A 14,868-nucleotide genomic window follows, 5' to 3' on the forward strand; every position below is an offset into this window, starting at 1 on the left:
GAGCAAGAGAGAAAAGCAAGCAAGAGTAAACTGAAGACTCCAGGAAACAGAAGTGAAAAAGCAGGTCTCTGGATAAGGACAGGAGTACCTGGGTGACAGCGGAGCAACATGCTCAGCAGGAAACCTTTCGACATCGGAAGACAAAAGGCTCTAGAAGTATTGCCAGGGGTAAGAAAGGACCTGATACTATCATAAGGAAAACTGTACCTTTGAGGTCCTTTACAGAATTATTAAAATACGTGGTAATATCAAGTCATATACTAAATTAGGATATTATGAACTTCTGGAATAACAAAAAAATAGTGTAAGAAATTCAATCACAGCATGCTACTTGGTTCAGTGGATTATAAGGTTTATAGTCAGAATAAAAATACTGAATTTAGGATGTGTTACTGTACTGGAAAAATGGCCGAGCAACATAAGCAAAACTGCCATTCTTTGTGGTGGAGAGTCAATACTGGATGGACCAAAAGGGCGCAGCGGACTTGTATCGTTTGGAAATGTCAATTACAGAACCCTGCAGGAGCTGAAAGAGGAAGTTTCCTCCGTGAATGTGAGGGGGACAACTACTTTTTTTTTTTTTTTTTGCCACAAGCCTTTTGACACTATTTGATTGTTTAAACTATTTCCATACAATGTTGCAAGGTGAGGAGTGATGATGAGACAGGAACAGCAGTTTGACATCAATGCACAATCTCCAAAATCTCCCAAAACTACAAAAACAATCCCCTAAACCCATTAACTGTTTTGTTTTTTTATTTATAAATAATTTTAGGCAAAGACAATGGATCAATATCCATTTACAAATATAAGGTTTTTTTTATCCTAAGTACTTCCAGTTTTAAAAAGAAATTTACTTCTCACATTTGAATGTCTTTCAAAGTATCCAAAGGTTTCCTTTATCCTTCTGCATTCTCCTTTTCAGAAAGTACTTTTGAGGTCGATCTGTTCCGGATTCTTTTTCTTTTTCTTTTCTTTTCAGAGGCAGATGGTTTTGTATCCTGTGCTTTTTTCTTTTTCTTCAAACAGCTAAGAGGATTGGGGCCACTTACTTTCTTCCGCTTTTTTCTTCTTCTCTGTTCAGGATTTTTCACTAAACCCTGTTCCTCTTTGAGTTGCCTGATACTCTGCTTCTCATGAACCGAGACAAGCTGACCTGACTCGACTGCTTTAACAAAGGCAATTGTTTTGGGAGAAGGTTTGTCCAAGACTATAGTGTTCTGAATAACAAACATAAGAGGAACTCCGGGCCTTTTCTTTACTTTCACAGACAAATTCTGATCCTATTAAAAAGAAAAATAGAATTATTTAGTTCAAGTATGTCAGTTAAATGAGATGCCTTAGATAGGTTTCTGAGATATCAAGAGAGTTATATTAAAAATAGAAGAGATCACAGGTGTTATTTTTCAAATTATTGTGTCTCACCAGTGGGAGTACAATATATTTTATAACAAAGAAAGGAAGAGAAACATAAAGATTGAGCACAAACTGGACTTATCAATATTCTAGGATAGTGATTTTGAGCCTTTTTCACCTCGTGGCATACTAGTCACTAAAATGCTGTGGTACACCATAAATATATTTTCTGCTGATCTGACCCCCCCAAAATATATGTAATTTTGATTGATTTACTCTTCTCCTCCTCCTCTTCCTCCTCCTAGTAATTCCTACCCTTTTTGCTCCAAAGTGACTAGTAAAAAAATCAGATGCCTATACTTGTACATAAGGATTTCTGGTACCAAGAATTAACCAATCAGATGCAACTTTATTATATGATATGACCAATACATGCAACTCTATTATATAACCTATACATTAATGGTTCAAGACAGAGCATTCACATAGGACAGCTATTGTTGTTTGGGCTATTGTCATTTTTTTATTTGACAATCTAAGGGAAAAAGAGATCAGTGCCCCTGACCAAATAGTCAGGTATTGCACTGGTTGAAAATCACTGTTCTGGGACCACAAATTACAAACCAATGCAAAGGTAAACATGGCGCCTCTGCTCTAAGATGCCCCAGAAAGGGTCAAGATGCTCGCGGAGGTTGAGCTAATAGAAATAAAGTAGGAATTAGCTGACTCAGATTCTACATTCAGCTTTGCCTCTACTTATGTAATTTTATAGTTCTGAAAGCATATTTAAGCAAATCTGTATGAAAGTGAACTCCTTCATTAATATCAGCCCTGAGAGTCTCTCTTCCCCTGCCTCTAGGTCTTTTGAAAAGCCTAAAACAGTTCAATGTTGGTGGAACAGTTTCAAATAATATGAAACATGACTTTTTGAAAAATAGTATGAAATGCAGAAACAGGAAAAAACATTTATGAAAATACAGTGCAAAATCTCTGCTCTACTTATTTTCCCTTCAATAACCCCAAAACATATCATCACATCTCTATATCAATAATTTTTTTATTTTAAAAAGGAAACCAGTAATTAAGAAGAAAATCAATGTGCTTAAGGTTCTCAAATTATCTAATGACAACTGCTTTTATTGATTGCAAATTAACTTAAAAGCTAGTATTTTAATAAAGTTGAAACACTTTAACAAACCCCTTCCACTTTTTGATTATAAATAGCTCCATATGAAGTATAAATAGAAATGATTAAAATTGGCTCTGGTTTTAAAAGTAGTATCACCTGTGATGCCACAAAATAATGATGAGGATTTCCGTCTTCAACCATGGAAAGTAGGCATTCTGATCCACTCACTGCATTCTTGAAATGGGAACAATTTCGAACCTGGCACTTCTGTGCAATCAGTTTTGCCCCATATAAGTCCTTTCCCAATGTTTCTAACTCTTTTAACACACACCTGAAAAAGAAAATATTATTAGCAGTTCACATTTATAACAGAAACATATCAATTATTCACTTAAAGCAAGTATAAAAATAATACTCATATTTTTAAAGACAAAAACTATACCAATGACTTTGGTAGCCAGAAATCATATAGTAGCCACTCACTGTTAAAAGACGTGGAAAATTCATACACCAAGTAGAAAGAATAATAAAAAAAAAGTTAAAATTTACTGAGTGCTTCTGTTACGTGCCAGAAAGCATGCTAATTGATCTTTATGTAAATTCCTGCTTAATCTCAAAACAGTCCTACAAAGTTAGGCGGCTTACTTTAAAATTATGCTTATTTCAGAGCATCTCATTCTGAGAGATTTCAAGTAATATTCCCAAATTTAAATTAATAAATGATAACACTGAAATGTGAATCCAAATACTGGGTTGACCAAAAAGTCCCCTACATTTTTTCTGTATGATGGCTCTAGGAATGCTTAGTTGTCTTTAACCCCATTCAAAACAGTTTTGTTAGACTGTATTGTGACAGCTGTCATATCAGTATGCATTAAAAAAAAACTTATCAAAATTGGTGAATTTTTGTACAGCCATTTAAATAATGAAGATGGAAGAAGATATGCAACATTTTCAGCATATTATGCTTTATTATTTCAAGAATGGTAAAAATGTAATTGATCCTTAAAGACTTGTGCAGTGTATGGAGAAGGTGCTGTGACTGATCAACTGTGTCAAAAGTCATTTGTGGTTTCTTGGTAATACTGACATTTTAGCCAAATAATTCTTTGCTCTGGGGCTGTCTTATGCCCTGGAAGACGTTTAATAGCACCCCTGGCCTCTACCCACTAAAAGCCAATAGCGGGGATAGCTGACATACTCAAAATAAGCAAATCAACAAAATTATTGGTGCAAATGAAAAATATGTCTTTTATGGAAAAAACTAAATGGACTTTTTGGCCAACCCAAAAGTTTGACAAGAGAAGCCTTGCCCCAACCACAGTGCTATGTGCTTGTACTTCAAGTACCAACCGGTACACCTTCAAAATATTTTCAGCTCAGAAACGTAAAAATTCTCAAGTCATCGGGTTGTTGCAAAACAACCACTACTTCCTTTCACTCTGTATTTTCATATTAATATAATCCAGTGTTTTTCCAAGTTTCATCTGTAAACGATTCATATCAGAATGACGGTGATATTAAATTGTATTAATTTCTAGATCCTTTCTCATCCCCAATCTGTACTGCTTGTGGAGGAGTCATATATTACTATTTTAATACGTTTCTAGACCTTCTTCCATGGAGAGAGAATGAGAATGAACTACTGAGTCAAAGATTTCTTCAAACCCAGCCAGCTCTCACCAGACTCCCTTTAGCACACCATTAGTTTTTGTTTTTTTGAGATTTTGCTTTTTACAGTCATCAGTTTTGACCTCTACTTTGAGTTCCAGGCCCAAATTATCTATTACATAATTCCTATCGATGTCTCCTTTCCTCCAGGGCTTGCTCTTTGAACTTTATCTTCCCAGACACCCTGGGTAGAAATGAGAAATCCTAACTGGCCTTTTATTCCTCACCCTGACCCCTATCCCACCAGCTGTGAGCCCTACCTTAGCTGCCGGTGCCTGTCTCAGTAACGTCTCCTTGTGGAAACCCTCGGTTTCTGCCTTTCCTCTCCCAGGTTCAGGATCACGTTATTTCCGGACTGGACCACACAGAACAGGTCTGCCCGCCTTCCCTCTCTTGCTTTTCCAACATACCCTTCACACTGTTGCAGTTATTCTTCCCTAAACGGTAGTTATGTCTGATAACGTTCTGTCGCTCTACTTCCCCAAATTATGAAAACTCCAAATTTCTTAAATCCTGAATATGAGTAAACCTTTGAGATCTAACTACTAGTGGCAGCAAGTAAGTTCTACAGAGAAACAAGTGATCTGATTTCTTAAAAAACAGAAATAGCAAATTTCAAACAGGGGTGAGAGAACTGTTAGTTAAAAAAAGCCTTAAGAGACACAGAAACAAATGTAACTTATGTACCTTGTTTGAACTCGGACTTTAAAAAGCCTTCTTCCTCTCGTAATGATACACACCAAGAACTGACAGAACATGGTTTAAGGTAAACCTTCAGTAAGGAGGGGGAAGGATACATGAAACAATGTTGTCCATGTTGGTAACTGTAAAGCTGGGTGACAGCCATTCCATTATAATGTTCTACTTTTGTGTAGGCATGAAATATGCCAGATGTTAAAGTGACTTCTTTAGGGAAAAAAATGCTGTAGAATATTTCCTGCAGTACTTCTCAACTTTTTTTATATTATAGCACCGTATTAAAAACCTTCAGGTTTCTAAGGCGCACGGGGATAAACGGACAAGCGGCGTACAGCCAGAAGCCACCAGCTCAGGGGCACAGGCTTTAAGGACTTGGCTGGGAGCCCTGAACACCAAGGGGACGGACCGTGCGGGGCACCTGAGGGGGGGCACTGCTCGAGAGGTCGTGAATATGTGCAGCTGTGCACGGGGCTGTGTTCCGTGGGGACAGCGGGCCGGCGACGCCTGTGCAGGCGGGGGCACATTCTCGCGTTTCTGTGTGGACCCACAAAGAACCGCACGCGTGCGACACAGCGCGAGTTAACACCGGCTACTCGCTGGTGTGGCATGATAGGTCAGCTCAAGTAAATACTTTAAAAGTAATATTCTACAATGAGGAAGAAATCTACTAAATTTTAACATAATAGTTCTTCATGATCTAGCCTCAATTTGCCTCTTCTCCCGCTTCATTTCCATCGATTCTCTGGGCCCTAAAGTCTTTCCCAGGCACTTCGCAACTCCATTCCTTTGTTCCACAGCTCCTCGCAAGGAACCTCACTCACCTCTTTTCTGTGCCTCGAAATAGTCCTTCTGCGCAGAACTGACCAGTAACCGGACTCACCTGTCACCTCCCCCACGAGACCCTCCCGATCCCCACCTCTGTCCCTCCCCTCCCAAGGGGACACGTGGACACTAGCCCCGGGGACAAAGCACACCGACTGGGGGGCTGACACGCGCACTTTCTTGAGCACGAGGGCTGGGAGTTTGTCCTGTTCGCCAAGTACCCTCAGTGGCTACCGCAGTGCTCGGCACGTGGTTTCTAACGTAAACAAGACAGACGAACATTATACAAATGGCCTTGGGCAAAGGCGTAATCTCCAGCCCCGACTCATCGTTTTGGGAATGGAAGATGTTAACTCATAGGACAGTCTTGAAACTTGACATTTTTAAACGTAAATTAGGAAAAGCCAGGCAAATCACCACCACCATTTAAAAGGCGTAGGTTTCAGATACCAATCAACGCTCCACATTCACTGTGCTTCCCCACTTGATACTTCGGCGACCTTACAAGCAGTTACAGTCTCTCTTTTTTACAGATGAGAAAAACAAGGCTCAGAAAGTTTTTAAAAACTTGCCCGAAATAACAGAGCTAGTAGGACTGAGACCAAGCCTCAAAGTCAAGTCAGAACACAAAGCACGTGGTCTTAATTGGAAGGTTAACGACACGTGACTATTTCCGGGCACTGTATTGTACTTTCCGCCTGCATCGTACGTATTACTCCCCTGCGCTCCTCCGAACCGCCACTAACTGTCAACTCCTCGTGGGCGGGGCGCCCCGTCCTCGTGGGCTCACCGCGGAGGCCGGCGAGCGGTGGCCTCTTCTCTACCGCACCCGCTGGTCCCCCGCACCACCACCCCCGCCGGGCGGGCCCACCTGGTGGTGCACAGTTGCGTCTCCCCCATGAGGTAGCGGGGCAGCTGCTCCCGCAGCTGGATGCGGCCCCGCAGCGCCGCCTGGCAGAAGGTACCGTCTAGTAGGATCTGGTATGGCTCGCGCACTCCGAAATTGTTGCGGAAGAAGCCGAGGTGCTTCTTCGCATGTTTCTGCCTCGTGATCTTCATGCCTGGCTTCCCTGGACCGAGGCCCGGGACCACGAAGGGCCGCCAACACTTCCTTCCGCGCCAGCTATCAGCCTTGCCGGCTCCTCCCGGAAATGAAACTCCTTTAGCCCCGGAAGCAAATGCGCCACCTCCTGGGCCTGCCCTCTGTTTACCTCACTCCCAGACGAGCGCGCGCCTCACCTCTGTGCCTGCGCTTTAAGGGGCGTGCCCCGGGGGGCGGAGCTTGCTCCTGGCCCCGACGGTCGCGGGCTGCGCGAGCTCTCACGGGGCTGTACGCGCGCAGTTGGGAGCGAGATTTAAGAAGTTTCGCCTGCGTTTAGCGCAGGAGCGAGCGAACGAGCAGTCAGCCTTTTAAAGATTGGCCGTGTAATAATCGGTGATAATATTAAGCCTTAACTTGTTACAGGCACTATTCTTTGTAATTTGCCCCATGTTAGTCCCCTTAATGATTTTAATTCCCGAGTGAGGGAAGGAAAAGGATCAAAGTTTATTGGAAGCTGTGACTGCACAGGTTTGTACTGGTTACCTTCCTATAAAGAAGTTAAATACTAAGTATCTTTACAAAGAGCACGTGGTTCTGGAACCTAAGGCGCCTGCCTTAAGTTCAGATGTTCTTGCTAACCGGCCCCCTCCGCCCCCCACAGAAACTACCCTCAATCAGGAGCCAAATGCCGGGGCGCAGTCCTGCTTTGCCTCTTAAGAGTCCCCTTAAGACCCTCCTAAATCGCTCACCCGGGGCCTTTTGGGAGGACCGCTCAAGAGCTTCGTTTTCTGAGTCAGGATCCTTGTCCTAGTTCTGCCCCCAACCCAAGCCCTTTGACTTTGAACAATTCCCCAGGAAAGCTGGGTTCAGCTTCAAACTGTCAAATAGGGTGGCAGGACGAGATTGTTTTTAAGAACTCTTTTTACGTCTATAGTTCATGAAGCAGGAAGACTACCTACTGAGTTAGTAATAGGAAGGTACAAAACTGACTGAAAGCTTAGACATTATTTGGTTATCTTGATTAATGAAGGGAGGGAATCAGAAAATTCTGAGTTCCCCAGTGGCTAATTGCCAAGTATCCACTTCAGTTCAAGGCAAAATAACCGAAGAATGGGGAGTTTGGAATTTTGCAGTTTTATCCTGGCCTGGAATCTGTCCCAGATCTAGTTTTGGCTAAAGATTGAGGGAGAGAACCAACACAGAAAAATGATTTACAAAGTGATTGAGAAGTATTATTTGCACTTGGGGGTTTTATTTGAAGATACAAATTTATGAAATTGGAACTAAGATGTTCTAGAATGTCCTGATTCCCAGCACATCATCACTTAGACGATTGCTTTCATTTAACAGAAAATAAAGTTAGGAATTGGAAGCCATACATTTATTGTAGGATTGGGCTCATGGTTCTTGAGTATAATTACTCACTAGTTTCCGATTTGAATCCTGGCTTGATCCGTGTTTGCCAACCCCCCACTCTGACTATACACCCACCACAGGAAGAGAAATTCACTCACGCCTGCAAAACAGTGAAAACATGTACAAAAATAGGCTCACAGATTTATCTGCTAGCTCCATCAAGTTGGCCACATTTCACTACTAAGAAAAATGTGGTCCAGGACTAAGAATTTGAGTCATATTCTAGTTCTTTAAAAGTTTACTAAACTACGGTGTAATTTTTTCAAGCTCCTTGTTTATGACAGTGCCATTTGCATGCCTGACCCTTATTTTGCAAACGTGAAGATACTTTATAATGGTGAAGATCAAGTTTAAAACAGAGTTTTCTGTTGTAGTCCTGTTTCTCAAAACAGGATCCTACGGAGATCTCGGTGTGCTGGTTTATAAAGGCCATTTCTGATTCAGAAGGGGTGCTGAGGGAGAGGGATACTCTTCAGAGGAGAAGTGACATTTGTTACAATCTCCCCAAGCCATTACTATGCGTAGTAGTGTTTCTGTAAAGCATCACTGTTTATCCAGTGCAACATTTTTATTCAGTGGTCCACTGAACCATTTGGGGCCTGATGCCAAATGACCTAGTAAGACCGCAACCAAGGCAGAAGCCAAATATTGCCGTTACTGGATGATGTATTTGTATGTAAGTTTAAATCTGAGGTTTTACTTTGAAATTATTATTGTAATATTATTATTATTAAAAATGTTAATAGTCATTGATAATTTTTTTGACCTTACAGTGCAGGATCAATAATGTCTCAGCGTTGACAGCTGCTACCCTTTTCCTCGGGTCACTCCAGTGGACATTTTTCACGACAGACAGACATTTAGCAAGGTAGGCAGGGGATTCATTTATTTGTCTTCATTTTTTCATACTCTTCATATTCTTTATTATGTCTGGGTCAAATAGAACATAATATGATGTTGTTGTACATGATTTTTTGATGAAGGCAAGTTGACATGAGAATGATTTTTTCTTGTAAGGTGTGAATAATTCCCAAACAAGACTTTTTCATAACAGTTTCATGGCCTAAATGTCATTAAATAACCAAATATTTCAGTTAATTCATAAAGGTTTTTTGTTTAATTTCATAAATGCAAAGTATCATGTAATTCAGCAAAGACACATATTGTGATAGCATCCTGCCTTACATTATATTTAATATTTATAAACATTTGTTAATATCCATTAGCTCAAAAAAATATAATATTCTTCTTAATGTGATCTACCTAACATACTTTCCAAATAAATAATTTCTGTAAATAAATCATTTAAAACAACTTAGGTAAAGTGGTTTGTATTGAGGGCCTACTAAGTTCTTTAGTAAGACCCCCTAGGATAAACTCCATCATGGATTCACTGTTAATTTTTATATGTAATGTAAGGTGTTTTGAAGCTTTGATCTGGGAACTGCTACATTAAAAAAAAACTTACGTTTTCAAACTACAAAATTAAAACATGCCTATTATAACAAGTGAAACAAGGAAACAACACAAAGATATTCATCTCTCCCCTCGCCCAGATATGACACAGACAACCAACTGTGTATCCTGAAATCCTTCCTTACTCATTTACTTACACAGTCGACCCTTGAATAACTGGGCGTTAGAAGTGTCGACTCCCACACAGTCGAATATCTGTGTATAACCTCTCACTCCCCAAGCTTGACTATGATCATTCATTGGTATCTGCAGGGGACTCGCCCTCTCCAGATACCGAAATCCACAGACGCTCAAGTCCTTTATATAAAATGACGTACTAGAGTTGGCCCTCCACTTCCATGGATTCCTAAATGCAGATGGAAAGCACTGGTTTTGATCCACAGTTGGATGAGTTTGGGAATTTGAAATCTGGGGATACAGAGGACTATGTATTTATTGAAAAAAATCCACATATGTGTGTACCCACACAGTTCAAACCTGTGTTGTTCGAGAATCAACTACTTATAACTTGCATATATATATTTGCATTTATATGTAGAGATTTTTGTCATTCTGAGTCATTAAAAAATAGAACCATATTTTGTCACTTTTATGCATTTTGCTTTTTTTCACCCAACAGTCCTTAGGGAAATCCTTCCCAGTCCAACACCCCAAGTTAATTAGCATAGTTCTCATTCATTATTTTTAATGGCTGCATGAAATTTACCATAAAAGCACCACATAAAAAATGTGTTAAAGACTGTGAATTGCTACTCTGTATCTCTTCTCTTCTGTTTAGTAACAGAATCTTGTTTTTATTCTGGACAGTAATGTGACCAGAAAAAGAGAATCTATTCCCAGCATTCTGTGCAGTTAAGTATAGTCATATGATGAAGTACTAGCCATGGCTATGAAGGTATAAAAGTGTTACAAGGGACTTCTGGAAAGACTGCTTAAAGGAGGCTGACTTAGCTTGGTCATGGGCACTTCTGATTTTTTCCTACCTCCTTCCTTTCTACTTGCTGGAATTTGGATGTGATGGATGGAACACAGCAGCTCATTTTATACCATGGGGTAGTCTTGAGATTGGAGACATAGGCTAAGATGGCAAAGCAGATCAAAGGAGTCTGGGTCGTTTGTTACTATGAAACAAATCCAAATCCAGACTTTCTACCTCTGGACTTGTTTTACATGAGAACAAAAATAAATTTCTACTTTGGTTTTAAAAATATTATTTTAAGTTTCTTTTCATTTCTGAGGCTTTTTAAAAAAGAGCTGAATTGGGTTTACAACAAAATTGAGAGGAAGATGCAGAGATTCTCCATATATCCCCTGTCTTCACATATGCACAGCCTCCCCCATTGTCAAAATCGTGCACCAGGATGGTGCTTTTTTTGTTTTTTTTACTAAGGATAAACTACATTGACATATTAAATTACTTTTATATGCAGCCAAACCCAATCCTAATAGATAAAGCTAAAACTACTTGCCAGAATTAGAGAATTTTATACTGACAGATGTCTTTGATGAAACTTTGAAGTTGCTTAGTGTTTGCCAATACAATTGCCCTTTCTTTGAACATGTTCAAAACCCTAGTTTCCAAGTTTTCTGTAAAAGGTAGAATACTTTCTCAAAGTAAAATAAACTAAATCCTTTTTATATACTCTAGAAGCTACCTTGACATTTGTTTCTTTTGAAAGTATAAACAATTTGATTTGGACTGGGTATGTCTGTGTGATGTATCTCCTGTTGAGAAACCTTAGTTAAATATGAAGAACCCCAGCTGCTTGGGCAAAAGAAACATCAAGGAAATATCAGTATAATTAGTGACAGCCCAGTTGTCAATTAAAGGACGCAAGCAAGATTTTCTGTTGGCCCAGCAGGTACTGCAGCTCTTACTGCAGGCTAAACGACAAAGGCGAAACTAGAAAAAAAAGTTTCAAGTGATGTCTCTTTGTCAAAAATGCATTTCTAAGCCAGACAGTATCAAGAAGTGCCCACCATTGGTTATCAGGTGACAGTTGTCAGGGGGCTGTGAAATCAGACTAGCAAATGTTCTTACTGTAATAGTTTATTTGAATGAAACCACACAGAGGACAATAGTGCTCTCCATTGGGATTTACACAACATGTTTAAAGGTATTAATTAAAGTGGTAACAACAACTGGTAGAGAGGAGCAAAAAGTTAAATAGTGGTAGCAACGTGCAACCTGTTTGCTGCATAACAAACTGCCCTTTGAAATGTAATTGAATAACAATCGAAACTGGTAGAGACGGTCATACTGTTTGGGGGCCTCTCATTTTGACCTACCAAAGCATTTTAGAAGATTGATGAATTCTTATAAAATTATTCTAGGTGAGTAAATATTATTGCTATTACTTAAAGGACTTTAAAAATTGGAAATTATGTCAGATTATGGCATTAAAAGGATTTTCTAAAAACACTATTTATTTACATTGAACAAAATGTTGAAGACAACCCTTTCACTCATGGTTATGTATATATTTTTAAGCAGCAGGAGGACTTTAAAGCAGAAACTGAACTCGTGGTGGCGAGAACTTAAACAGGCTTTTAATACTCCAGTAGAATATTATTTCAAAGTCTTGTATTTATAATTCGATTTCACCAATATGGGTTATTAATTTCATGATATTATACAAAATAAAAGTCACTCTTAGAATGCGTGCAAATGTTTTCAGTGCAATATCACTTTGTTTTAATATAAGTTGTAAGTCATAAATCAAAATACTGGGATAAGGAGGTCAAATGTCACTTTTTAAATTATTATTTTAGCAAACATATAGAAAATATTCACATGCTATGCCATCTGTGTGACTATTTTTTCTTCTTATTGGTTCTTTTTTCACCCTCCCTATTGTTCCTTTCATAATACCGAACACATCTTTTAGCCCTTCCAAGTGTAACCTCACCCAGTCTCATTCTGCCTAGGTTCACAGAAGGAGGCATATGATTTGAGTTGATCCCAATTAGACTGAAGAGAAGCACTTTTTCCCCCATGGTTGGGGGAGAGGTTTTCTTGTTCTTGCCAGGAACATTTTTTTAAAAAAGTGCATTGTGTCCGTTGCTATGGGCAGGTATTGTGAGGTTGTGGGGTAGTCAGCCTGTGGGCAGAACCGCAACATTGCAGAAGACAGCGTCAAGGGAATCATAAAGACCTGGAACTGGAGTCTTTGTGCTGCTTTACTTGGAGCGTGGTCCCTCTGGACATTTAGTTGTGTGATAGAGTACACTCCCTTAGTGTTTAAAATCATTTATATATTGTTCTTTTTCACTCTTTTTGTTACGTGTAGCCCAAAGCATATTAACTAATGGAATATTTGTTAAATTTGGGAAAACAAAATATACTCTAAAACTGACAGGATTACCTGTATAACACCTTGTTTTAAAGAAATGTAAGACGTTCTGTGTGTGCTGTTGTTCTATCCTCGATAACCTTGGGAAGAGACTGGAGTGCACAGGCAGCTGTGGCAATTAGCTGCTTTCATCTATCTCCCTAAGGCATCTTTTCCTCTCTAGTTAAACATTAAGCAAAGTGTTTAGTGTTTTAAGCCAAATAATTTTCTTTGGTCAGATGAATATTTATGGACTTCTAAAAAGCAGAGTAACTGAATCCAGAACTTAACTTTTGCCCTATTTATATGTTGTTTCTTCTGGCCCTGCTTATGTTTAACTTTTGTGTCTTAGACCTGGCTTATTAGGATGGTACCATATATTTCTTGGGGATGGGGAGATGGGAAAGTTATTACCATTTCCTCACATTTCCACAGAGCGGGGGTTTTTGATCTCCTTCTCAGGAGTGAGTAGTGTTGGAGGCTATACTTCCTGCTTCTCTGTGTAGCCTGTTATCTTGTGAACCCCTAAAGAAGGAGGGACTAATGAAATGTTTTGGAAGATGCAGTGAACATCACATAACAATATCTCCTTCGCAAGAGAAAAAAAGATCTCTGCGCTCCTTTCCTAGAAAATAATTAACACACAAGAGCTAAAGCCGTGCATCCCTTCCAGAATCTCTTGCTTAACACCTTTATTGAAAATGGTGCTTTCTTGCTTCCTTTGTTTCTAATGCGTACTAGAGTAGACTAGTCTAGTAGACCAGACTAGTGTTTCTAATGGGTCGTATGCCAAGGGGTGGTCCTACTCAGTCATACGCATAAATGTGGTTACTACCCAAAGGGACAGTGAATAGGAAGGTGAGATTGCCTTCCCTCCTTTTCCTTCACACCACGGCTGGAACAGATGCAAAGTTGGTCCTGTGGAGGCTGGCTGGGATCTCCCAGCAGTAGCATTCTGTGTTTATCTACACCCCCACCCCCACTCCCGCCCTGAGAGCAGGGCTCAGCTCAGGTCCAAGACTGTCAGATGTTCAAAGGAACCTTGCCTTCCACAGAGGTCTGGAAGCAGGCAACAACTGAATGGGAATAAATTGACATTTAAAAAAATCCTTTGGCTCATCAGAATACTGAAAAAATCCTTTGGCTCATCAGAGTGACATTTTGAGAAATCCTTTGGCTCATCTTCGGTGTCTTGACTCTTTCATTTTATTGCATTAGAAGAGATTTTGTTAAGTCTTAGCCAAGCAAGGAAAAGCAGCTCCAGTACTGGCCAGTTCTAAGTGTGGGATGGCCATGGTCTGACACTCACTGGGCTGTGTTTTCCTAGTGGGTAGAGTTACTACGCCACAAAAGCAGAACTAGTCAGGCTGTTGATTTATTTCATTTCTTTTCACTCGAGTATGGCAGGCTCTCCTTTGCTTCCTGTCCCCATGCGGTACTTACCCATGGGCAGGGCCCACAGCTTGCTTTGGAAAGGCCCTCACCATCTTTCTCTTTTTGCCTCTAACTAAACTTGAAGTATTTCCAGCAAATACAGAAGTACGTTAAACAAACTTTAGATCCTGTGACAGAGAGTATGAAGAATATATTGCTGGGAAACAGGGAAAATTTATTTTATCCATTAACTGCATACCCACAGTATCAAACTGCCTTTTGTGGGGATGGCGGGGCAGAAGTGCAGCTTACTGGTTGTGACCACCCTTCCCTGGGTGATTGAATATATTCAGTATTCTGCTTTAATCTATTATTTTAGTTCATTAGGTTATTTAGATTATTTAATCTATTTTGCTCTTATTTTAGGTTTATTTTGCTCTCATTTTTCTAGGATCTTCAAGAGGGAGCTTAAGTTATTGATTTGAGACATTTTCCTTTCTGTAATGTTTGTATTTAGCTGTAAATTTCCCTCAGCACTGATGTAGCTATGT

General features: G+C 39.8%; 1 protein-coding gene across 1 annotated transcript; it reads right to left on the bottom strand.

The window, feature by feature from the left end:
- Positions 1-738: 738 nt before the first annotated feature.
- Positions 739-6,843, bottom strand: UTP23 (UTP23 small subunit processome component). Its single transcript, XM_024572229.4, has 3 exons — positions 6,549-6,843; positions 2,642-2,816; positions 739-1,283 (listed from the first exon to the last, which is right to left on the bottom strand). Exons 1-3 carry the CDS (start codon positions 6,734-6,736, stop codon positions 900-902), a joined length of 747 nt encoding a protein of 248 aa, XP_024427997.1. The 5' UTR covers positions 6,737-6,843; the 3' UTR covers positions 739-899.
- Positions 6,844-14,868: the final 8,025 nt, after the last annotated feature.

This window comes from Desmodus rotundus, chromosome 8 (assembly GCF_022682495.2).
Source record: "Desmodus rotundus isolate HL8 chromosome 8, HLdesRot8A.1, whole genome shotgun sequence".
In the NCBI taxonomy this organism is placed as follows: Eukaryota; Metazoa; Chordata; class Mammalia; order Chiroptera; family Phyllostomidae; genus Desmodus; species Desmodus rotundus.

What these genes read in the sequence shown, in the direction of transcription:
- UTP23 (XM_024572229.4), bottom strand. Translation starts at nt 6,736, where the DNA reads ATGAAGATCACGAGGCAGAAACATGCGAAGAAGCACCTCGGCTTCTTC. An exon ending in ACGCAACTGTGCACCACCAG is followed by an intron (nt 2,817 to 6,548) that starts GTGGGCCCGCCC and finishes TTTCTTTTTCAG; the next exon opens with GTGTGTGTTAAAAGAGTTAG. An exon ending in ATTATTTTGTGGCATCACAG is followed by an intron (nt 1,284 to 2,641) that starts GTGATACTACTT and finishes TCTTTTTAATAG; the next exon opens with GATCAGAATTTGTCTGTGAA.